This window comes from Pteronotus mesoamericanus, unplaced genomic scaffold, assembly GCF_021234165.1.
Source record: "Pteronotus mesoamericanus isolate MK-2021 breed Mesoamerican mustached bat unplaced genomic scaffold, CSHL_Meso_final contig_90, whole genome shotgun sequence".
NCBI lineage: Eukaryota > Metazoa > Chordata > Mammalia > Chiroptera > Mormoopidae > Pteronotus > Pteronotus mesoamericanus.
In genome coordinates, this window is record NW_026555277.1 from 33,067,322 (window position 1) to 33,093,206 (window position 25,885).

Here is a 25,885-nt window from a genome sequence, read left to right on the forward strand (position 1 = left end):
GCTCAGCAATGTTTACTTTTTGTGTCTTCAATGTTTATGGAATCATGTATTCTTTTTTGGCAAATATTTTACCTTTTTTTTTTTGAAAAAGTAAAGTAAGAGAGGGTTGTCTTCAGTGTTCTGGGTAGCCTAGTGATGGGAAGACTTGTAAGGAATTTAGATGTACCAGCAATCATGGTGGGGTCAAGATGCCTGGGGACAGGTGTGTGGTCTTTCAGGGTAAGTGGGAAGCTGGAAAAATGTCTGGGAAGGGACAGCAGCCTTCAGGAAAGGGTATAGGCTCGGAATGGAAGGCATTCTGTTGATGGGGCCTATCACAGTGCAGTCAGAGAACAGGGGGAAATCAGGTGAGTTATCTAGTTTGTACTACCTGCATGTCCTCAAACCTGATACTGTCAAAGTCCTTAACAATGTGTCTCGTGGAACACGTTGGGGCAGAAGCTCAGAGCCCCTTCTGAGTAAGGGTGGTGGCAACTTAGCTGCTACCACTGCCACCGCTCAGCCAGCTCCATTGCATGATAAAGGGTGGAGGAAATTTCCAATGCTATGTGGCCCAGGCCTTGCAGCAACCTGAAGGTCCAACTGAAGGAGCTTCTTGAGTACTCTTTTGGAGCCACATCACTGAAAGTCAAAACTCATGAATAGAACCGTAGAATGTGGCTTTTATGTTCAGGCTGCCAAAGACATCTTGAGGGTGTTGTTTGTATGTGTTGAACGTAATGAGGATGATGCCCTTGCTGTACTTGGGCTTCTCCCAGCCCAGGCCAGGTGACAGCATCCTTTCTTGCTAGGGCTCCCGCTGTGCCCCAGCTCTAGCACAGTCAGGCATGTGTTGCCTTGCAGCAACTGGAAGAAGTCCTTGCCCTCTGTGGAGGTGCCATCCCCTTTAGCACCCATGGTTAGCATTCCATTCAGCAGGGTCTCCAAGCTTTATCAAGCAGTTCCTGGCGTGCGGCAGCTGCTCTCACAGACGTAGAAAGGGACTGAAGTGGTAGAGCTGAGATCCAGATCCTAAGACCAGACTCATAGCACATGTTGTGTACTGACCTCAGCCTGGAGACTGTGACAGACTATACTTCCCTTCAGGCTGGTGCCACCCACGATGCTACCGCAGCTCTGGGGTGCTGGCTGGGGTACCAGGTGACATGGGACATGGGTGGGCCTGCTGGTGACCATCACTGTGTGGAATCATATGTATTTTTTCTTCCTTTACCCAGCATTATGTTTGAAAGATCATCTACGTAGTTGCATGTAGTTTTACTTCATTCATTTTCATTATTAATATTGGGTTGACTAAAAAGTCTGAGTGTTTTTTTCTGCAAAATAAAAGACACATTTTTCATTTTCACCAATTACTATTGATTTGGATATTTTGATTATGTCGGCTACCTCCCGTGTGGTGTAACATTGATTGTTCTCAATTAATGTCTTGATTTGATAACTATCAACTTCAGCTAGTCTACCCAACCGTGGAGAATTGTCAAGCGAGAAATCTCCAGCACGAAACTTTGCAAACCACTTTTGACGTGTTTGATCAGTCACAGCATCTCCATACACTGCACAAATTTTTTTTTTTGATTTCAGTTGCATCTTTACCTTTATTGAATTAATAAAGGTAAATGCTGAAAATGTTGCATATTTTCTTCCATCTTCAGTATTAAAATGGCTACACAAAAATTCCCCAATTTTGATAAGTTTTATTAAAGTGCACGCTGATATGACAGCTGTCACAATACAATTTAACAGAATTGTTTTGAATGAAGTTAGAGACAACTAAAAGTGCCTCTAGAGCCATCTTACAGAAAAAAACAAATGAGCTTTTTGGCAAACCCAATATATTATTCCTTTGGAATGAATATGACAATTCATTTATTCTAATATTGCTGGATGTTTGGGTTGTTTCTACAGTTTGTTATAAATGACATTGCCATGAATGTTCTTTTATGTTTCTTGTGTTTTTTTAATATGTGTCATGTAGAAAAAGTCATATATTTTCAGGTTAAAGATAATTTATTATAGTGGTATTTTAAATTAATTTAAGTGAATGCATGAGAAATTTATTATATCATGAGAGTAATATTAAATATTGGGGAAGATTCTGAAGGGATTATAGTTTCTTTTACTGTAGGCCTTAAGTATATGGTAAAGTGGCCTTTAATTTGTGATAGTTTAAACAAATAGTATACATATAGATAATATAGATATAGCCTTGGCTGGGTGGCGGAGTTGGTTGAGTGTCGTCCCATACACCAAAAGGTTGCCTGTTAGATCCCCGGTCTGGGTACTTACATACGTAGTTGTGGGTTCGGTTCCCAGTCAGGGAGTATATGAGAGGCAACCAATACTCACATTGATGCTTCTCTCCCTCTCTTTCCCCCTTGCTTCCCCTCAGAAATCAATAAGCGTGTTCTTGGGTGAGGATGGGTGGATAAATAAATATATAGCTATAATATAGATACAGATATAGGACCTAATATAGTAACTCTTTGTTTTACTTTATTAGCAAATTTACTGGCATGTCATGTTTTCTATAACAGCTTTACTGGTGACGAAAGTAAGGAGGGCTAGAGAGATCAAGTCACTTGAACAAGGTCATTTAGCAAGTTGGAGCTAGAAACCCGACCAACCTGTCCACTTGGGGGTTGCAACTTAAAGAAAACAAAGTGAAAAGTGAAATCAGGATATGTTCTTGAGTGTGTCCAGCCATTTAAGTGGAAAATTTGCTTGACTAGTTTTCAGATGTTATCAGATATTCTTTTGACTCTTAACCAAGAACTGACTTAGCATAAGGAGTGCTATATATAAAGCCCCCCAAATGTTACTGTGCTTTATTCCAGTTCCTCTTTCAAAAGGCAGCCATAATATATTCTAACTTTGATTGAAAATTTTACTTTGAGTAATTCCTCATTCATGGACTATTGTAAATAAATGGTATATTTCTCATCTGTTAATTTTGTAGATGAGTGAATCCTATCCTTTCATGTGCCAAAATTTGTTCGGTAGGAATATTCTTCTAAAAGACTTCTAAAATCTAAAATTTACCGTTCTGTTTTTTTAAAGAAGACAAATTGAGTAAAATTTAAATTGTGTTTTGGCAGCTCAAAGTTCACATTGTAAACGTCAGTCATTTCACAGAATTTATTTGATTTCCTCAGAGACCATTATGCTGTGTAGTTCTCCTAAATTGTATTAGACCGATAAACTTTTGTGTTCTGGGGGCTACTTGTGATACATTTTGTTTTGTTTAAGCTTTGTTAGGTAATTCTTCTTTTTTTTCCTTTTTCTTTTTGCTGTCAGTGCATTATATTGACTCTAATATTAAAATCAGCATTTGCCTAACATTATACGTTGCTTAGGTTGGAGCTGAAGTATGCGTCTTTCCCATTGACTGACTAAAAGCAGAGAATAGGTGGCAGCTTTTTAAAATTTATTTTGGGGTCTGTATCTAGGCTAGCCAGTTTGAGAGAACTGAGACTATTTTATAACTGATTTCTGAATGATTAAAATGAAACATAGATTACATTACATATAGTGATGTGTTCTTATGTAATCAGGGAATCAAAATTATCAAGTACATGTTTTCTTACAAAACAGTGATATTGAAACTGGTTTTGCTTAAAAGAATTCCTTCACATGCAAAGTCCAGTGGACTTAAGTGGTTGTTTTCTAACTAGAAATATTTGATAGCATGAGCACTGAAGTAAAAACAGTGTATTAAGTGACACTGTCTATTGAAAATTGCAGTCGTAAGGATTAAACGGCCTTTGAAATGGTAGTTTTTTAAGGGAAAATACAGAAATGACACAGATTTGGTTTCACGATAACTTTTAAGTGCTTCAGGAAAACGTTCGTTTAAAGGTGAAATGCATTTGAATGCTCACCCAATTATAAACTATTGAACGTATCTGAAGAAAAAACAGTATATCAGTTGTTCGAGGGCAGGAGATTTTTGTGAGATAAACAATTGCTATTCTAGGACAATAGGCATCACGATGGTGATTTCCTGTATCAGAGAGGTGTTTTTAAATTTGTAAATTCATTTGCTCTTAAATTTAATAAACCAATAAATTTTTCATGTGCATTTAAGGAAAAATGAACAAAGAGCTTCATGCAGGTTTTTGCAAAGAGAACATATTCCAGAATTTGCCTTATAAAAAAAATATCTTAGAGGTCCAAAGAGAGGCTTTTTCTAGGACACATGCGAGATCCATATGTGGTGGAAGTGCAAAAGGGTACAACCCTCATAAACTGGCAACTTCTGGAAAAAGGACAATGTATTTACATATTTGTCTCAGTACCAATTATGGGAATTTTTTACAGATATACTGGTGTACTTAAAATATAACATGTATAGGAGTTTTAATTGTAGCTTTTTTTTTTTGTAGTAGCAAACTATTAGAAAAACCCCTAATGTCTACCAGTAGTATACTTGTTAAATGATCTATGGCATATCTATGCTCTACCGATGTAAAAAAAAGAAAAGATTTTCTCTGTATGCAGATTTGGAAAGTTTTCCAAATACATTGTTATTTGAAAAGAGCAGAGTTCAAACAGTATAATGTAAACTACTTTTTTTTTGAAAGGGAAGAGAATATAAATATATATTTAAAGATACTTGTATTTGTATAAAGAAAATCTGGAAGAGTATACAAAATCTAAATCCAGTGTGTAGATGGCTGAGGAAAACAGTTGATGGGACTTTTACTGTATATTGTTTAGATTGTTTTTATATTTTTTTTTTAGGTTTGGGAAAAGACTTTTATTTAGGGTTAGTTTAGTGCTAGAGTATAGGGTTGAGAATTGAGGTGAAGTTAAAACCCTGGGTAGTTCTACACATGAGAAGGTTAAAAGACAAAGGTAGAGACATTGTTAGCTTTCAGTGTAAGTTTTATATGACAGCGAAAACTTACTACTGCGTTACACTTGATGTACTCACTTCTTTTCATGACATCAGAACTGCAGTTATTCTTTTTTTAATGATGTGTGTGTGTGTGTGTGGGTGTGTAATTGTTCAGTTACAGCTGTCCCACCTTTTTCCCCATTGCTCACCGCGTCCCATCCCCCGCAGCTCCCACAGGCAGTTCCCCCCATTGTCCGTGCCCTTGAGTCCTCTGTTCATGTTCATTTGCTTGCCCCTTCCCCTTTTTTCCCCTGTTATCCCTCTCAACTCTCCCTTTTGGTCACTGTCAATTTGTTCTTTATTTTCAAGTCTCTGGTTCTATTTTGCTCATTTGTTTGTTTTGTTCATTAGGTTCCACTTATAGGTGAGATCATGTGGTATTTGTCTTTCACTGCCTGGCTTATTTTACTTAGCATAATGCTCTCCAGTTCCATCCATGATGTTGCAAAGGTTAGGAGTTACTTCTTTCTTTCTGCTGCGTAGTATTTTTTAACATGTGAATGTGTTGTAGTTTTATTGCTGTATCCCCAGAGATTGGAAGATAGTAAGCATTGAATAAGTATTTGTCATATAAATGAAAAACGAACCCTATAATCTTTTTATGATTTCTTTTATCTTATTTCTTGAAGTCTTTTTGATATGAGCAAAACTGTGTTGTAAATTGTATGTTGATTCCAGTATAGAAATAGTGAAAATACTTAAGTGGGACACAATGACTAGCATAGATTAGTTTATCTTATCATCATGAAGCTTCATTTTATTGGTATGATATTGATATTAAAGAATGAATTATATTTTCTTTACCTGCATTGAAAAATAATAAAAGTTTTCAAGCGATCCCTATTAAATTAGGTAATAAACTTTCATAATTAACAAAATCTTACCAAATTTGAGTGCAAGGGGGAAGTGGCAAACATATATATATTTTTAAAGATTTTATTTATTTTAGAGAGAGGGGAAGGGAGGGAGAAAGAGAGGAAGAGAAACATCAATGTGTGATTGCCTCTCAGGTGTCCCCTACTGGGGACCTGGCGCACAACCCAGGCATGTGCCCTGACTGGGAATCGAACCAGTGATCCTTTGGTTCTCAGGCCTGCACTCAATCCATTGAGCTACACCAGCCAGGGAGCAGACACGTATTCTTTATACTGCCTTTTCTGTGCTACTTTAGTTGCCCACATGAAGACAAAACTTCAGTCCTGGGACTATTTTAGTAGCTCTGTTATAGCAGCAGCAGCAGGAGAAGCTACTCCTGACACTAAAGCCAGATATCTGAAAATCAGGTATTACAGGTTGGGGTATGGAGAAAGATAACAGGGTAAAAGGCTGTTGCTACTCCATTTATGAGAGTCCAGGAACTTACTTAGCTGTTGTTGAAAATTTGATTATTTAAGTAAATAATATCAGAACCTTTAGTTTTTGTTCCAAAATTTCTTATAAGAATTTTGACTATCCATGTATATCTCTACATTTGTGTATAAAACTACCTTTTTTAAAGAAAGCTCTATATACAGGAAGTGCACATATTGTAAGTGGATTGCTCAATGAATTTTTTAGAAGCCAAATAACCCATGTAACCACATCCAGATTAAAAAAAAAAAAACATTATCAGTACCCTAGAAGACACTTTCATGTTCTCTTCCAGTCATTATTTCCCTCCCTGCAGTAAAATAACCACTACCTTGACTTTCAGTAGCATAGTCTTGCTTGTTTTTATATGTTTTGTATAGGATATTACAGTCTGTTTTATGTTTGGTTTCCTTTGCTCAATTTTAGTTCTTGAGATTTGCTTACACTGTTGCATGTAATTGTACTTTGTTAATTTTCATTGCTGCATTTTATTATATGACTATTTCATAACTATTTTTAATCTGTTCTGTTAATTGACATTTGGATGGTTTCCATATAATGCTACTATATGCTTTCTAACACATATCTCTTGGTTAATATATTTATGTTTCATTTGAGGATATATCTAGGGTCAAAATTACTGGATCATAAGTATATATTTGTCCAACTTTAGTCAGTATTGCCAAACAGTTTTCTAATGTGGTTATACTAGTTTACATTCATATGAGAGTTTTCCTTGCTCCATGACTTTGTCAACACTAGATCCTTTTCCCCACCTCTCCTATTTTTCAGATTCTGGTGTTTATAAATAGTAAACCGTTGTTATTTTATTTCCTAGTTCTCTGGTGATTAATCAAGTTGAGTATCTTTTCATATGTATATTACCTATTTTACTATTCTCTTTTGTGAAGTACCTGTTCATTTCTTTCGCCTATTTTTCTGTTGGGCTTTTTCTTTGATTTGTAGATGTTCTTTATATATTTGGAATGTGAATCCTTCATTGAAAATAGGTACTGCAAACATTTCTCCTACTCTGAGGTTTTCCCTTTCTACCTACTACTTATAGTTCTTTTGATGAACAGATAATTATGACTTTAAAGTAGTCTAGTTTGTCATTTATGTTTAGTGCTTTTTGCATCTTGTTTAAAATATTTGTCTACCTCAAGGATGTTTTTTGCTTTTCTCTAAAAGTGTTACTGTTTTACCTTTTAGATCTGCAACTTTAGACTGTATTTTCATGTTAGGCAATTTTGTTCTGCTTTTCAGACTTAAGAATCTAAATTTTTAGACAGAAAAAGGAGGTGGGTCTATGTTAATGACCATAAGTATGTGCTTTTTATACAAAATACCCCTTAAGAAAACAGATTGTTCTTCTATGTTTGCCTCAAATGCATCTTTAATGTATTGTTTTCTTTATGTTGTTTGCCTTTAAGAAGAGCCTACTAGATTATTCAAGGAGGAATTTCTGGGGTGGGAAAATATATGTTATGATTTTCAATACTTTTAATAATGCTAGTATTCACAAAAGTTTTTATCCATGAAATATAAAATTTGGTGAAGTATTTACAGACACAACCCCAGTTACCTCATTTTACTCTGTTAAAGTTTAGGATATTTAATTGAGGGAAAAATTATGTTTTAATTTTCAAGTAGGTTTTCTTGTGAGCTTCCATTTTTGTACAAGTTATAAACATTAATAAGGCCCTCAGCAATACTTTTTATTATTCAGAAATACATGAGAGACATGTTCTGATTGTGTGCTATTATATATTTGTGGTGCAGAAAAGTGTTTTTATGTTCCCTGGTATTTTAGTTTTTATCTTGTCAGTAGTGTATATTATTAACTTATTGTATTATATAATTTTACATTTATATTTCTTAATGAGAGCAATTGCCTATTTAAAAATGTGCTTTATATCTGATCACAGCTCTGAAATTACAGAAAGGTGATTGTACTTGACTCTTAGCTAAGCACTTAGATATTTTTTACTTGTCATCTACATTTCTTAGTTTAAAGCATCAAATTAAATGATATTTTATCTTGGCTTTTATTTTAATTCATGCATTTAAAAACTAAAATTCAGATAAAAGATAGTTTCAAAATAAATTCAGTATATTATTTATGAGTGGAGCAACACATTAACATTGGGTTCACAATAGATCATATCGCTTTTATTCCATCTTACAAGCTTAGCAGCACAAACAGAATAATCAACATATTATTTGGCTGTCATCTGCTGAACAGAAACCAGAGATCACAAGGAGGTTTTCCCTAGCTGTGGTGATGGCCTTTTTGTTCCAAGCCCCCATCTGGGAGGGCCATGGTGTGTTATCATATGGAACGCGGGGTTTTCTGTAATCTGCTTAGCTGCACTGCAGTTTGAATCTTCATTCCATGTTTGTGTAATTTATAATTTTAATGAGACCATGGCTCTTGTGGGCTTTGAAATATATTAAAAGCTCTTTTGTGCATATGCTTTTGTTCTTGCTTAATAGGCTCAGTGTATTTAAAACTGATGAATTTTTATTCATGAATTTGGATGTCTGGGGATTAACTTAGACTGAATATCATTGCTCTCATATATTGATGGTTAGAAAGTTTTTTTTATTATTGTTTTGTTTGTGTGCATGTGTGTGTGTGTTTCTGTGTGTATATGTGATACTTGTAACGAGAATAGGAAAGAAATGCATGATTTTAAAAGGGTAAGGAAAAAATGGCATAGCTAGGTCGGAAAAAACTGACTTAGGTGTTATCCATCTTATTTATTGATTCTCACATTTCATCTTTACCCTTAGTATTTTAGAGAAATATTATAGAAGAATAATTATGAAAAAGCAATTTTTAAATGACTTAAATACTTACATACTGTTGTTTATATTGAATATTCTGATGTATGACAAAGATAGACTTTGTATTTTAATTGTATAATAACAATTTTCTGTGGTAATGCTAATCTACCATTAACTTTCTTGAGTTAAATTTTGTATATATTTTATATTTTAACTCTACAGTTTTCCTTCTTTCTGTAAAACTTTTTATTAATGCATTTTTGAAACCTACATTGATGGATAATGAGAAAACTAGTGGATAAGCAACTTCCTAATAATCTATAAAATTGACCCTAAAATTCTGAAACATATTAAATGCTTCAAATCTCTACAGTCATTACTTCTGATGCATTTTTAAAAGGTGAATATAAATAATTATATAGCACCTTAGGAAAAAAATCATGGTTCTTGCTAGATCCAGGCATGTTTTTTGAAGTTGCTGTGTTTTGGACTCAATAGTCCTTTACTAGTCTTTTATGATGTTGCCAAAGGTGTACTTTTTCTTAAAACCTATACTTATTGGACTAAAGCATTTTTGTAAATATTAAATATTATTCTTTTTTGGTATATCATGGTCAGCAGTTTGGCTGTTCCCTTCTTCTAAAGCTAGAAATATGAAATAGACTCTAAAACGACTCCTTTTTGTTCTTTCTTTGCTATGCTCATCTATCAGATTTGACACTGGAATGTCTGTTCTTCTATAATAACCCTCTGCTTTAGTTTCTGTCCAAATGAAATATGAGAATCATATATACATATATTATTTAACCCACTATATCTAGACTGTTATATTTTCAACATATAATCAATATATTTTACTTTTTCTTTGTACTAAGTCTTCAAAGTCCAGTGTATATTTTATTCTTACAATACCTCTCAGTTTAGACTAGTAACATTTCCAATGCTCAATAGCCATATGTAGCTAGTGGCTACTTTATTGAACAGTATAGCTCTAATGTATTACATATAAATACCATAACAGAAATGTGTGGTTTTTTGCATTCCTCATTATTTTTCTACTAATATCCTAATGAAGGTAATCAAAAAGTATTCATGCACTGTGTAGTTGAAGTTACACACAGTGTTTTTTTATAGCTTTACCACTTAAGCTGTTGGTATATATCTGCCTATTTAATACACAATATCAGAATTATGTCACTTGACTCCTGAGCACTTAACTGATACATTATAGCTATGCTTAAGATACTGTAATGACAAAAGATAATGGCTAATATAAGGGATGCAGTATGTTCCTTAGCAATTGTGGGCAAATCGAACTTGTCAGATTAAGCCCAATTTCAAGAATACCAAGGACCTTAGTTTTACAAGAATTGCATGTCAAATCTTAGTACTTTTTAAAAAAATATAAACTTGAGAATTCCTCTTTGCATTCTTAGAATTGTTCTATATCAGTCTTTGTATCAATGATATTAATTTCTCTTTTCATATATGTTTGCTAAGAGCTGGTATACTTTAAACTTAGAAGAAAAATGCTGGACACAAAGTATTGTTTTCTAAACATCTCTAGGATTCTATACATTTTAAGTGTTCTATATATATTCCAATATAAGGAGAAGTTATTTCACTAAATACTTCAAAAGCCTAAAGTTAAGAGTTCTAAAACCTTGAATTATAATTGATTTTAATTGATTCAAATATCTGAAAGTATAAAATGATCAAGATGCTTTGTATAAAGTACTTTATGAAAAGTAGAGACCTTCTTATATGTAATTGACTTTTTTGCTCAAGTATGGTTTAGAGAGAAAAATGATAGGCTCAAGAGATCTCTGAATTTTTAATATTTTCTAAATTTTGAGGGAATTGAGCTTATTCATTTGTAATCTAACTTACACAGATATTGGCTGATACATGTTGTATTCTTTTAATCGCTTAAATTTTTATTGACTTCTCCCTGTGACTTCTGCGTTTAAAGGATTGGCACAAAATGTTAAGCAATTCTTTAAACAATACCTCTAGTTTCTTGGAGCTGATAAATCCATCCATTGATTTCCTAATTTTATTATGTACACAATGAATTGTAATCCAAGATTACAGCAAACAACATGTTAATTTTGGGCCATAATCTATGTACATTTCAATTACAGAGCATGATTGTTACAGAAGCACAGAATAAAAAGGAATAACATTTGTGCTATCCTCACAGGAGCTGTCAATAAAAGATGTAATAGGGGATTTAGGAATCTGGAAATGGCCAACTAATTTATGTGAATCTATTTTATTTCAGCTAGAAAGACCAAGCTCTTTTTCGTCTGTACTGCATATTGCAGAGCACAGGCTGTCTATAGAAAACCAGGCGGCTGCATATGGATAGTCCCTTGATATCATTCACTTGCTGTGTAATCTTATTATGCAAAGTTCTAATCTTCACCTAGAATGAATGCCTCTGGGTCAGAATATAGTCATATCAGGGTTTTTGAGGTCATGTTTTGTGATCCTTAGCTTATTCTTCTAAGTAGGGCTGGGATTTAAAGGGTATTCCCCAGACGCTGGCAAAGATAGACAGCAGAACCTGCTGCCTTTTTGGAAGACAAGACCAACATGAGGTCCCTGGTAGGATTAAACTTGATTTGTAGCTGTAGGATTTTTTAACAGATGTATTATTGGACAGGGAATAGGGGGCCACCAGCACAGCAAAATTGAATCACGACTGGCATTCTCAGGGAGTTTGCTGCCTGCTAAAACAGCAGCTGCATGTGGATTTGACTTCTTTCAGGTGAAGCGACTTCCAGTCATTTGGAAAGGATGGGATGAAAAGGATCCTTGGTGATAATTTTGATGTCTGCAAGATTTAGTACCAGTGTAATGGGATTATCGGTAACACCTTCACTGCAGAAAAAGCCACCTGGCGCTATAACTGGCAGCGACTGAGAACTAATCCTTTCCCATCTCTTGGATGTCATTCATGAAGCTGAAAGCGATTTCTATCCTAACTGTGATTAATTTTATAAACAACAACAAAAACTCAGGTGATCAAGGCAAAGAAAATTCTTTTTATTAATTTTTAAAATATGGAGCCTTATAAATTTGACTTATAAAATATGTAAGACATATATAAACTGTAACCTATGTATGACTTAAAATTTATTTAAATGTTCAATTTGAAAAGTTGATTAATACTGTCTTTTATACTTTTTCTATTTGAGTGATGTATATTTGCTATTGAAGATCTATAATTGAGATTAAATATTTGAGATTAAATATTAATTTATATTTTAGTGTTTTGGATATAAAGCCATTATCAGTAAATTAAACATTTATAGATGTAAGGAACTGGAATACTTTTCTTTGTCATACACTTCACCTGTTTATGACTGATTTGATTCATGCTGTTTAAATATTTTTAGTAAATAAAACATTTAATGATATAAAATATATAGACATATTTTTCAAAATTATGATAATGCTAGCTTATACTGCTGACAAAAAGGGCTCTTTGTGAAAGTGTAGTGTCTTACTATATAAAAGTCCTAAAATAATAATAATACTGAATAGACTTTTTTAAATCAGAAATTATTAGTCAAAGTTTTCTTTTAGGAGATGGGGGTTTAGTAATTTGCTCTGGAACCATGTATTAGTTAATTGAGGTTCATTTTTTAAGCATTTTATTTCGACTGAAAACTTTATCAAGCACTTTGTTTAGAGATGTTCATTATTTTAATATTCTTCTCTTACATGGTCCAGAATAAACTGAGAGAAAATGAAGTGAAATTATCCCATCAGTCACCCAAACAGTATGCAACAAAACTGCCAGGACTAGAAAAGATAATTAGTGTTGTCAGTGTTATGATCCTAGAGTACTTACTTTTAAAATATTTATTCATAGAACTTGATTTTTAGCTTACTGTGCTTTTTAATTTAGTAGCTTTGCCTTTAAAAAAAAATAGATTAGAAAACCTTGATCATGTTTTTAAACTCTAAAATTTTAACTACATAGATGTGACAAATAATTTTTGAAATTATAAAGAATAAGTAAAATATAATCTATTATGCACAATATATTGATTTATAGCCTCTGTTTACATATAGTGCATTTTATTCTTTTTCATATGAAGTCTTTATTAGGAAAATCAATATATGAAATACAATAAATGTTATATAGAGCTTTTTGGTCAGACCTACCTAGCAAACTTGTCATTCTTCATGGATTTTGTTTCAACTGGATCCAAGCTATTATAGTCCAAAATGTGTTTCTTCATTTTGTCACATTTAAAATAAATAAATGAGAAAACTTAATATTTTTAGTGAACTGTGTTACATTAATTAATAAAGGATTTTTTTAGTTTTCTATTAGTATTTTTGTTATTGGAAAAGCTGTGTATTTAAAATTTTATTATCATAATGAAAAGATCTATCTTTGAAATAAGTAGCCTAAAATCTTCCTCTTGGCCCTGGACAGGTAGCTCAGTTGGTTAGAGCATTGTCCCAGCACACCAAGGTTGTGGGTTCCATCCCCAGTCAGGGCATATACAAAAAGCAACCAATGAATGCATAAATAAGTGGAACAACAAATCAATGTTTCTTTCTCTCTCAAATCAATAAATAAAATATTTCTTTTATCCTCATAATTACTTTTACTTGAAATAGAAAATATTTGGTTTATATGTAGTTTCAAATTATTTTGCCAGGTAGTGTATTTTCTCAGGTTAACTTTCTTTAGGTGATTAATAGTATTATAAACTTACTTTTTTAAAAGTAGCTTTCCTTTCAAAACAAAATATGTCTGAAAGCTTTTATTAAACATGGCCGCTGTTTGCTTTTCTGCTGTTTATTCACTTGGTTACTGAATGGCTCTGAAGAGTGTTTTTACCTTCTTCATCCTGGGCTTTATTCTTATTTGGTTGGAGATGGTTATTTCATTTGGAAAGTCCCAAATAAACTCATCTTTGTTAAATTCACTATAAACAGAAGGTCTTCTCAGTGATATACATTCTTTTCAGATAGATATAGGTTACTTGACTTTAATACCTTATTGATAACATAGGGAATTTAGCTTATCTTTAAAAGCTACAGATACTAAATTATTTACCATATTTTACCATGTATAATATGCATCCACGTTTTTGGCCCAAACTTTCAGGGGAAAAAAAACTTTCATTTTACAGTATATAGAAATGGAATTAGTACTACCCATGTATAATGTGCATCCTATTTTTCCATCAAAAATTTGGGCAAAGGGTGCCCATTATACAAGGCAAAATACGGTACCTAAGTGACCCATAATGATGTCAGTAAGAGTTAAGGGAGGCATTTTTGGAGATAAGAGAAAGAAAGAAAGCATGAGAGAAACTAAAAGAAAAATATTTTAAAAAACGGACTAAGGTGTAACAAAAGAGCAGGATGTGACTCATAGCAATTCTTGATTATTTAAGAGATGATAAACTCGTTTTTTCCCCTTTGGTAATTTATGAGCCCTAGTGTCATAACAGAGAGCCATGGGTGAACAGTAGACTGGCACAGTGACCGCTAGTCAGTGACAATGCTAAATGATATTTCTTCCATTGGAGTCCATACCCTTCAGCTATTGCTAGAACAACTTGTATATGGTCCTGAAACAGATGGACTATATAGCCTTGGGGGGGTATTAGTAGATGAATGAGATGGTTTTGGTATTTCACTGTTTGGAAGCTGGTATTGATTATATTAAAAGTAATGGCTATTCATGCTTTATAAACATAAAAATGTGTTTTGGTGTTGGGTTTTTAAAATTACTGAAATATTAGCATTATAAAGTTTATTCAATGAAAATTAATAGAATTATCCTAAAGTTAACATTCAGTTTAAAATAATGTTTCAATTTTGTCAAATGTCTGTGCGTGTTTAATATGTCTCAGTGGTCTCAAATAACAGCACAAAGTTTTTTACTGGCCTTCTTTTCTGGGAGCTTATTAAATCTACAGATTCTGCAGCCTTGCTCCCACAGATGGTCATTCTTTAGCTCTCTGATGGGAGCCTGGGAATTTGGATTTTGAATTCAGTCCTCAGGTTATTTTGATGCTGCAGTCAGATTTAAAACACTACTTGCTGCTTTAAACCTTAAAGTGATGGCAATTATTTCCTCTGGTAATGACTCAAAATAAATAGGTTTAAATATTGTAAAATCTTCATAGATTATGGGGATCAGAGCTCCTTTATTTTGCAGTTCTAAAACATAAAAAAAAAACAAAAACAAAACAACCCTCTGCACAAGTCTTATAGTAGATTTAACATTATAGATTTGAACAATTCATGAGCAGCCCCGAAGGTGATTTCGAAATGGCAGCATTTTGAATTGCTCTGATAGAGAGGCTGCTGTGTGAGTGAATTATTTAGCTATTGAGCAGAGTGTATCACTCAGCATCCATGTCTTAATGAGTCTTTGTTGTTCTCTCCTAGATAGTCACCATAATTTCCAGTCAGAATCGGAAATGGACATATATCTTTCAGTTTCCTTATGTATATCATTATATGAGAAAGTGCATTTTACTGAGATGTTCTTGAATTTGAGAAATCACAGAAGTGTCGGGAATGTCCTAAGTCTTCTGTTCTTGTCCAGTTAAAGATATATGTAGCAAAACTATGATGTTAGGATTTGTCTTCTGCTTCACATCTACTTCTCTCTCCTCTCTCCTCACCTTTTCTTAATGTGCACATTTCTCTAAGTGCTAATATAGCCACTAATTGTTCCTTGCATTATAAGAAAAAATGATACTAATCACTTTGGCTGCTTATTATCTAAAATGTATGAATTTCTGTAAACTAGCTGTCTCAATTAACATTGACATTGCATTTTTTCCTATTTCTGAGACAAAATGCTTTATCTTCTTTTAAAAGGTATTACAGCTCTGACTGATGTGGATCTGTGGGCTGGGCTTGGTCCTGCAAACCTAAAGGCTGCTGGTTCAATTCCTTGTCAGAGAACATGCCTGGGTTGTAGGCCAGGTCGCTGGTTGGGGACGTGCTAGAGGCAACCAATCCATGCTTCTCTTGCATATCGATGTTTCTCTCTCTCTTTCTCCATTCCTCTCTCTCTAAAACAATAAATAAATAAACTATTAAAAGATAAATAAAAGGAATTCCAGACCTGAACAATCATGTGGGCGTTTGCTTTGTGGCTTAGGGTATTCTGAAATCACTTTGCCAATATCAAAAGATGGGTATATCTAAATCAAGCTCTTAATCTTGATTTAGAAACTATTTTAGAAACTGCTAAGGATGGAGAAATGTCTAGATCTAGAGTTCACTCTGTTCCATTTTTTTAGCTAGTTTTAACATTCGTGTAATCTCTCCCTTTCTCATGCCTATTTTATAGTTTCCAACACATTTATTTTAATTGCATGGCGGTAGAGAATAGTAGTGAATTTCAGAGTCCAACTGCCTCATTTTGAATTCTGACTCTGTTGCCTGTGAACTGTGTGATTTCGAATAGTTCCTTAACCTCTGTCTTCCTCTATTTCTTTATCTGTAAATAAGATACATAAGTTATCACAAGCTTATTATAAAGATTAAATGAGTTAATGTAATTGGAACAGTGCCCAACACATAGCAAAAAGTACTGTTTAAATATTTGTTGTAATAGTCATTGCTGTTATTTTGGTTGTATTTGAGGATTTTTTATGTGTGTTGAAAGAAGCCATTGTCACCTACATCCCAAGTAGTGTTTTTGAACTTTATGTAACAGGAAGAAATCTTTTTGTCTATAATGTAGATAACTTGAAAATAGATCTCAACCTTGTTCCCTTGTGCCAGCATTATGTAGAGTTTTACTGTATTTTAAACAGAGCCTCTTAAAAGTTTTCTATGAGGATTATTGTCACTTCTTTTTCTATATTATGTGATACAGGCAGAATTTTTAAGTGTATTTTCTCTCCTAGCTTTTCTATTAATTATATGAGAGAGTACATCGGCTTCACTTTATAGGAATTGGTTCTTTACCTTTATGGCTCAGTTTTTTAAAACTTGTAAGGGAATAAAAAGTGGCAAATTCTGTTTCCTAGGTAGAGTAAGAATTCATTGATATTTGGGTTCTTTATAGTTTTGGGATATGAATAGAGCTGCTGAGAGTGTTCTTCAATGTACCTTTTGGTGAGCATAAACAATTGTTTCTGTGGCGTATGTACCGGAGTAGTATTGCCGAATCATAGGGCATGTGTTAATTTAGTAGATAACGCCAAACATTCTTCAGACGTGGTTGTGGAAATTTATCCTTTCACCAGCAGTGATTGACAGTGCCAGTGGCTCCACATCTTTTTTGTTTCTCCATGTTGTTTCTTTTTAATTTTAGTCATTGTGGTAGTTTTATGGTAATGTCTCTTTGTGGTTTTAATTTGTAGTTCTCTGATGACAGATGATGATGAGCTTTTCAGATTCTCATCTGCCATTTGGATATCCCCCTTTGTGAAATCTGCAGGTTTTTTGCTTAATTTTTATTAGGTTGTCTGTCTTTTTCTTAATGATTTGATAGAATTTTCTATATATTCTGGAGGTTCCTTTGCTAGATGTACATCTATTTAGATACCGCTTTATCTACCTAGATATCACTATGTCTATTTAGATAGATAAAACTTCTCCCAGTCTGTGGATCGTCTTTCTGTTTTTTAGTGGTGTTTGTCATATATGGAAGTTTTTCGTTTTAATATAATCAAGTTGATTGGTCTTTTAGGTTTAGTGGTTTTGCATCCTGTTTAAGAAATATTAGCCTTACCCAAAGTAATGAAAATATCTTCATTTTTTATCTAAAAGTTTTTTGCTTTAGCATTCATATTTATATCTGTAATCTAGCTCAAATTAATTTTTATATTTTGTGAGGCAATGGGTAAGGGTTTTTTCCAGTATGCATATCTTTTTGACCCAGCACCATTTATTGAAAAGACCATCCTTTTCTCACTGAAATTGACTAGAATCTTTGTTGTAAATAAGATAGCCATATATGTATGGGCCTATTTCTTGATTGTATTGCATTGGCCTGTTTGTCTAGATTTGCTCCAATATAAGACTGTCTTAGTTACTGTAAGCTTATCATGAACATTGATTTCTGAAATAAGTCCCTCAAGATTTGTTTGTCTTAATGTTTGCCTTGACTATTCCAGGTCTTTTGCATTTCCATACATGTTTTACAATGAACTTGCCATTTTCTGTTGAAAAAAGAAATAGTCTACTGGAATTTCATTGAGTCTATAGACCAATTTGAGGGAGAATTGATAACCCTGAAAAAATTTCCAATCCATAAACATAGTTTTTCTTTCCATTTGTTTAGGTTATCTTTATTTTCTCAGCATTGTAATTGTCTTATACAATATGTTTCCTTTGATTTTTCTATGTAGAGAAATCTCATTTCTCATTTTCTATGTAGAGAAATCTTCTAACTTTTTCCTTTCCAATTTTTATGTCTGTTTTAGTGAACTGGTATATTTTATCCAGACTTCATGATTGTTTTATTGTTTTCACCAAGAAGGTTAATCTGGTATAAGTTACTCTCAAAACTGGCATTAAGTCCCTCCATTTGTCTTCTTTATGTCAGTGTTCAATCATCTGTCTATTTCTCTCTTGATTCCTCTCTTTGAAGTATTCTCTCCTCATCAGTGGCCTCACTCCTTATGGGATTGTTACCATTGGTTCTCCAGCATGTGCTACTATGTTTTTAATTAAAAAAAAAAAAATGCTCACTGCTACATACTTCCTGTTACTACTCAGCTGCAGTGGTTCTTAACCAAGGGCAGTTTTCTATTTCAAGGGACATTTGGCATTGTATTGAGACATTTTAGTTTGTCTCAACTGGGGAAGAGGGGCTGCTGGCATTTAGAGGTCAGGGATGCTGCTAAAATCTTACAGTGCATAAGATAGCTGCTCACAACAAAGCATTGTCTGCCCGCCCCCACACCCCGAGGATGAAAAACCTGCTTCTACTGCTTAGCTTGCCTTCAAAGCCAAGCTTTTCCAAAGAGTTGACTGTGTATGTTTTCTCCTTTTCCACATCTCCCTCTCATACTTTTTAAAGAAGTTTAAACTTTTTTCGGGTGATAGGGCGATTTTTAAAGGTAAAAGAGTGCTACAAACTTACAATGAAAACAATAATATTCTCCCAGCACCCCTTGTTCTTAGTTACATAGTTTTGGCACGTTAGATGTAGATGGAATGAGGTAGTTTTTCCTAGATAAAAAAACAAAAAATTAGTAGGGAGTAAACTCTTGATACTTATTCCTTCTTCCTGCCTGTACTTGGGTGTAGCAGCTAGTGTTGTTAGAAGATGAGTCCCTTGTTTAAATTCCTGTTTTTCTAGGTTTCTCTTGTTTGCAGTTCAATACTTACTGAAATAGGCATTATTTTTTCAAAACTTTCCATATATGAAAATTCCTTTGAGCTCCAGAGCCTCAGCATCATACATGTCCACTTGGATATCTCACAGATATAGCAAATATGATTAACCGTGGACCCTCACTTTCTACTTCAAATGAGGGTATGAGTAGAGCCATGTGGATAGACCTCCATTTGCCTGGTTACTCAATCCAGAGTAATCCAGAACTTGAAGTCATCCTAGTCTTTCCTTTTCCTTGACATTTCTTTTGTCTCCTACTTTCTCAAATCCACCCATTTCTCTCCATTTCTGCAGCCAACACTGTATGGGGTCCAGCCTCATTGCCCTTCCTGTAGTTCTAATCCTTTCCCCCATTCCAGTCCTTTTTCTGCCTAGCAAGCAAAGTGATCTTAGGTTGTAGATCTGATCATGCTGTTCTGTTTAAAATCCTTCAGTGGCTTCCCATTACTGTTGGAATGAAATAAAAACTTCTACAAAACCTTGAGTGAGCTTGTTTAGCTTTCTAGTCTCATTTTATGTCCTTTACACATTTCTCCTGCCTTTTCTTAGTTCCTTGAGCACATGCATGTTGTTTCACCTGACCATAATGTTCTTCCCACCCTTTCCGTAATTATTTTCTTCTTTCCGAGTGTAACATCAGTAAGATTTCCTTAAAGAAATTTTTCCTGATTCATCCTAAAGAAAATATGTACCAACCATCATTCTTTATCACTGCCCTATTTTTTAATGGAAATTCATTAGTATATTTATGTGTTTATATATTTAGTTTTTATGTGTGATGTGTGACCCAGTAAACCGTAAGCTCTATAAAGGCAGGCATCAGGTTCACTCTTGTACGAGGTCTGTCCACAAGATATCCAGCCATGTAATATGAAAAAGAGACATTTATTGAAGAAGATACAAGAAACATTGTATATAGGACAATGACGCCTCAGTCCCCTTCTATGTAGGCACTGTGGGACCTCACACAGTCCTCCCAGTCGCCATCAGTTACTCCTTTGTATTTTCCTGAATCTCATCAACGGTCTGAACTCCCTTCCCTTTTAAAGGTGATTTCTGTTTTGAGAAAAGGCAGAAGTCCCAGGGCAGCAAATCTGGGCTATAGAGGGGCTGAGTCACCTGGGTGATTTGATGTATCATCAAAACACTCTGCACAAGACGTGATGCACGAGTGGGTGTGTTATCTTGAGGAAGGTGCTAATCACCAGTTGCCCATAGTTGTTGGCCTTCTGTGTCATCCAAATAGTTTTCACAGAACAATGTTCAAGCTTAACACATAATTTGATGCAGATTCATTGCTCTACTCCCTTAGTCATTTTGAATGCAATGGCCACACAATACACATGGTCACTCAACAGCATCTACCACCCCCACTGACTAGTACAGTGAAGTTGTCATTGTTCACACATGAGCATTCCAGTCCGCTGTTCTTGGCTGCCAGGTTACATCATTGTCAGGGAAACCATTCTTGTTAATTGATTGTTAAATATATTAACAATGGTTGGACTTTTTTCCAGACTGACTTGGTTTCAGGGCTGAACACGGTATCTGGCATAGAGTGGAAGCTCAATAAATAGTTACTGAATGATTGAAGGACTATGAGGACTCTCTTTTTCCCTCAGTGATTTTTTTTTTTTTAATTCTGTTCTGTAGTACAGTTGACAGAATAGTACTACGGACATTTATATACACTCATCTGGATTTTGCAATGAATTTTTTTGTCACTTTAGCTTTCTCTGTTCCTCCATATTATCCATTACCATATTACTTTATTTTTAAATCCCAAATTTGACTAGTTGGAGACCCTTCAAAATGGTTCCTATGTCTCCATTAGTCGTTGAGCATGTGCTTGCTTTCTGCCCCATACTGTTACTTCTAGTGGGGAATGATTTTGGAAACCAAAAATTGTCCTCCTGAGTATGCGCATTACCTATTTAGTGTCATTGCTTCTTTCAGTTGTCTTTTTAGTGGACAGATAGGATAGCATTTTATATAAGCAGGCGGTCAGACAGACAAACACACATATTAATTTATTTAGTTAGCTTTGTTTTGATACCTCCAGCTCATTCCTAACCTCCCATTCTATGGTTATAGCATCTTTCTCTGACATTGAGAATCTTGATATTTACTCATTTGTACTATCTGAAATACACATATAACAGTACAATCAACAACAAATCTACTAAAAAATGTCAAGAATTGTGAAAATGAGTCTTAAGTAATCTGTACTTAATGTAACAGAGAACTGTTGAGGTTATGGGAGCAGGGGAGAAATAGGGAATCAGTAAATAGTGATTAAGCTCTTGCTCCATTTTCCAATTTTGTGGTGTTCAGCATGTAAATTTACTACTCTTAGCTCCTTTTTTTATCTATGAAATGATGATAGTAATAATGTCTACCTTACAGAGGCTAATTGTGAGGCTTGACATATAGCAAGTATTGAGCATATATTATATTTTTATTAATATGTTTTAATAACTTTACCTGGGAACAGTGCATAGTAGCCTATGTGTAAACCTTAGGCCACCATTTGAGAAATGCTTGAAACATAGTTGGAACAGGTAAATAGAAAGGAAAGATCAGATACTAGGAATGTTTTGGATGAATATTATTAATATTTTAATTTTATGTAGTTTTAAAATCACTTGCTGTAGTTCTTCATGCTATTGCATAGTATTCATGTGTTCATTATTATATCAATAGTTAAGATCCGAAAACAATGTAACTTTATAATTTACAAAGCACTTTCACATGTTACTGAATTTGATTCTCAGATCCATTCTGTGAGATATTTCCAGTTTTTTGAAGGCTCAGAGAAGTAATTCATTGGAAATATACAAGTTAATAAAAGAACTAATTTAATATTTGAATTTCCACATATCTATTCTAGTGCTTTTTCGTTTATATCATATTATGACAAGAACTGATGTAGTATAGCAGGAAACAATGTGAAAAACTATGATTAGTACTTTGAAAGAGTTAATATCTTTCCAAAGGTGTCTGCCTTAATACCAGGAAATAACTAGGGTATGAAAGGGGACAGATAAGTTCAGAGTCTACTAGTTACCTAATTCATATATAAACCCAGTGATATTTGGATATAATTTCTTTTCAGTATATCAATACTAAGTGGCCATAATTTGTCATTTAAAATATCTTTAGCAGAAATTAAAATAAGCAGTTGCTTTTCTGCATCAAACTGTATGTTTAGTACATTCTGGATGATTATAAATATTTTACAATAGAGCTATTTCCTAAGTGTTTAAAAATAGTATTGTTCATGAAACTTTTTAAAATTTACCATCAGGCCAATGGTGACAGAGTCTACATAGAACTATGCTTCGTGGTGTTCTGGGAAAAACCTTTCGACTTGTTGGCTATACTATTCAGTATGGCTGTATAGCTCATTGTGCTTTTGAATACGTTGGTGGTGTTGTCATGGTAAGTTTTTATATTCAAGAAAATAATCATTTTAAATATATACCTTTTAAAATTGAAGGAAAATGAGTTTTTCCCTTTATTATAATTGAATATATTGATTTAATGAATAAAGTTTGACTAAAACATATTATCTTCATAAATTTTGGATATAAGACAATGCATTTGTATTGTTTCTGATGAGCACAAAAGGCCCTTATTAATACTCTAAGAATAATAGGGTTTTTACCATTTTTTGAATGTTAAAATGTTCCAGGATGTGTTTGATGTTTTATGCATATTAACACATTTAATATTTATATTCTTTGAGATACTTATTAGAAATATACTATACATATGATGAAACTGAGGCTCAGAAAGCTTAAATAACTTGCTCCAGGTCCCACAGTTACTCAGTAGACTGGGGCTTTTAACACAGCTTTCTCCAGTTTGCAAAACACCTACTCTTAACCATTGTGTTTAACTGTCATTACAACACATGATTATTCTCCTTTGTGTCAATATTAAAATGTTGAGGATGCTGCCTCACAAAGGATTTTTTAAAAATAGTGTATTAAGAGTCTATCAACCATGACTATACTAACCTTTTTTCATGTAAATGAAATAATTGATTGACTGTCCAGTGGGTTTTTGTTGATGTTGCTGTTTTTATCAGGTTTATCCTAATAGAGTCAGTCATGTTACTTCAAGTTGAGCTGGAGTAATACAAATAAATATATTTAACTGCAACTCCCCTCTTTGAATTTTTAAATTTCCAATGGGCTACAGAGGTAGTAAACAAACTTTCATTGTAGTATTTATTATTTTCTGCCTAGGTAGGAAGATTTTAGTAAAAGTTATTTACATGTAAGTGGAGTAATGTTGACTGTTGTGTTTTGAGTTTTTAAGGTGGCAATGATCATTTATTATAGTTTTGAGGTATATATGAAGATTATTTTTAAGACATACTAATATGGTATCTTAAAGTACTTCTTATTATGCCAATATTTTTCAGTATAAAATACAAGTTACAGCCCCATCAACGAGTAAGCTATTCTCTTGGAAGAAAAGGAAAGGCCTCAACTCATTGAGAATAATATGATACCATCTAATGAATCATATAATGGCCACTGGATATTTGACAATAATAATAAAATAAATAAGTCATTCATTTAACATGTTTTTTGAGTGTCAGCTTTATGGCAAGTACTGTTCTTGACGTTGGTTATAAAACTGGCAACATGAGAGACAAAGTCCCTGGCCTCAAGAGCTTACTTCCCATAGGTTGGTCCAAATTTAGAAACATAGGTATTTTATTCACATATTCTATGTAATATCAATAGACCATTCTTAACATATTTGCCCATGTTTCCAGAGTGGGTGGCCACTCTGTGGAGCTGAACTTACCTGGGAGATGCCAGCTTATTAGAAGTTACCTTCCAAGCTTGAAGAACATTTGCTTGATTTCTCTCTCTTAAGCCTGCTCGGATGATTTGTGTTATATTTAAAAGATTTTCAACTCAAATTACAAAATTATCTCTTTTCAGTGTTCTGGACCATCAATGGAGCCTACAATTCAAAATTCAGATATTGTCTTTGCAGAAAATCTTAGTCGACATTTTCATGGTATCCAAAGGTATATTTGTCATAGATAATATTAAATTTATGGTGGAAACACACACATTGTGTTTTTTTCCTGCAGTTTCTTAACTTTATCTAAGAACTCTTTTATAAATGCAAAAGAGTGACAAGGTAGATAAAGTTCTCTCACAGTTTGAGAAATTTTAATAGTTTCTGTAACATGCAGAGTCTGTTGGGTGATTATGTCCTTTGCATCATTGTCTAAAATAGGTAGCAGGTGCTTTTATTATGTACATTCAAGCCTACTTGACTCTTCTGGGGTGGGGTGTGTGTGGCTAGAATGTTTTGAGTTAAGTACTGGAGACTTCAGAACTACATTACATATCCAAATCATTGATTTGGTTTCTAAATTTTTAAAATAATCCTATTTGTATTACTGACTGTCATTCTGTATAGCCTATGATGAGCACTTGATGCTTTTCAAACTATAGCACTGTATATAGTGGGAATGAAGAATCTTATCTGCTATGAGTCTTCTGATTAATTAAGTTGAAAAACTCTTTGGCATATATTGTTTGCCACTAAATCTTTTTAAATACTATTTTAAATGGTGTTTCCAATCTTCTGATACTGTTTATTATAGTTAACTCTGTGAGTATTATTCCTTCTGAATGGATGTCAAGTATTAGTAATTTTATGTATTTTCTAAAGGGCACCTCTCTGATTCCCTACAATTTTGGGTCCATTAGTTTTTCATAATTCTGAAAATATAAATTGATACCAGCTTTTATCTCCATTAACTACAGATTTGACTCAATCCAGCTGGTATTTAGTTTATGGCATAAGTAGGTTTAGATACTCCTCTTTCATTACTGACCTTCTCTGTAGTGTGTTTTTTGCATGTACTGATTTTACCATCTTAGAGTCTGTACAAAGAAACTATATCTCAGTCAAGCTCTATGGTCTAACATGGTCCCTAGGTAATTCTTCCTCAGATGTTCTAACCATAACAACTTTAGGATACCTACTTAATATATATGGGGGTTATAGAATAAAACATGTATAACAGGTTGTGTTCTAGCTTCTTTTCAACTTATGTCAAAATATCATAATACAGTCTTTAGGTTAATTGGAAATCTACCCTCACTGAGACAGGAAAACATGTTTGCTCTCCATGCTCATAACCTGAGTTTGCTCTCCTAGTTCGTGAGCTTCCTTAACAAGGAGCCAGCCTTGCTGACTAAATAGTTTTTGAATGAATAGCTCAATATTGTGTTTTTTTTGTTGATAGATACTCTTTGTATTCAGATGGGTAATATTGTACAAATAATTATGTTCAGTCAATTAAGATTCTTTGAGGGTTTCATTTTGTATTCTGTTCATTTAGGGGCCCATTAGATAGAAAAACAGCTCAAAATTTGGCATTTCTATGAGACATACCAAAGTAACTTTTACAGCCAAGGTAGTCAGTTGGTAATTTCTATTTTAAAAATAAT

General features: G+C 33.7%; 1 protein-coding gene and 1 pseudogene across 3 annotated transcripts in view; one reads left to right on the forward strand and one right to left on the reverse strand.

Moving 5' to 3' along the window:
- The window catches only part of IMMP1L (inner mitochondrial membrane peptidase subunit 1), a 60,155-nt gene that overhangs the window by 12,117 nt on the left and 22,153 nt on the right, over positions 1-25,885 (forward strand). For all 3 annotated transcript variants that reach the window (XM_054585966.1, XM_054585965.1, XM_054585964.1), the window contains 2 exons: positions 22,699-22,832; positions 24,356-24,444. In XM_054585966.1, coding sequence (XP_054441941.1) covers positions 22,728-22,832; positions 24,356-24,444 — 194 coding nt within the window. In that variant the 5' untranslated portion in view covers positions 22,699-22,727. The remainder of the gene's footprint in view (positions 1-22,698; positions 22,833-24,355; positions 24,445-25,885) is intronic.
- LOC129080670 (cell death activator CIDE-B-like) lies at positions 483-1,034 on the reverse strand (annotated as a pseudogene).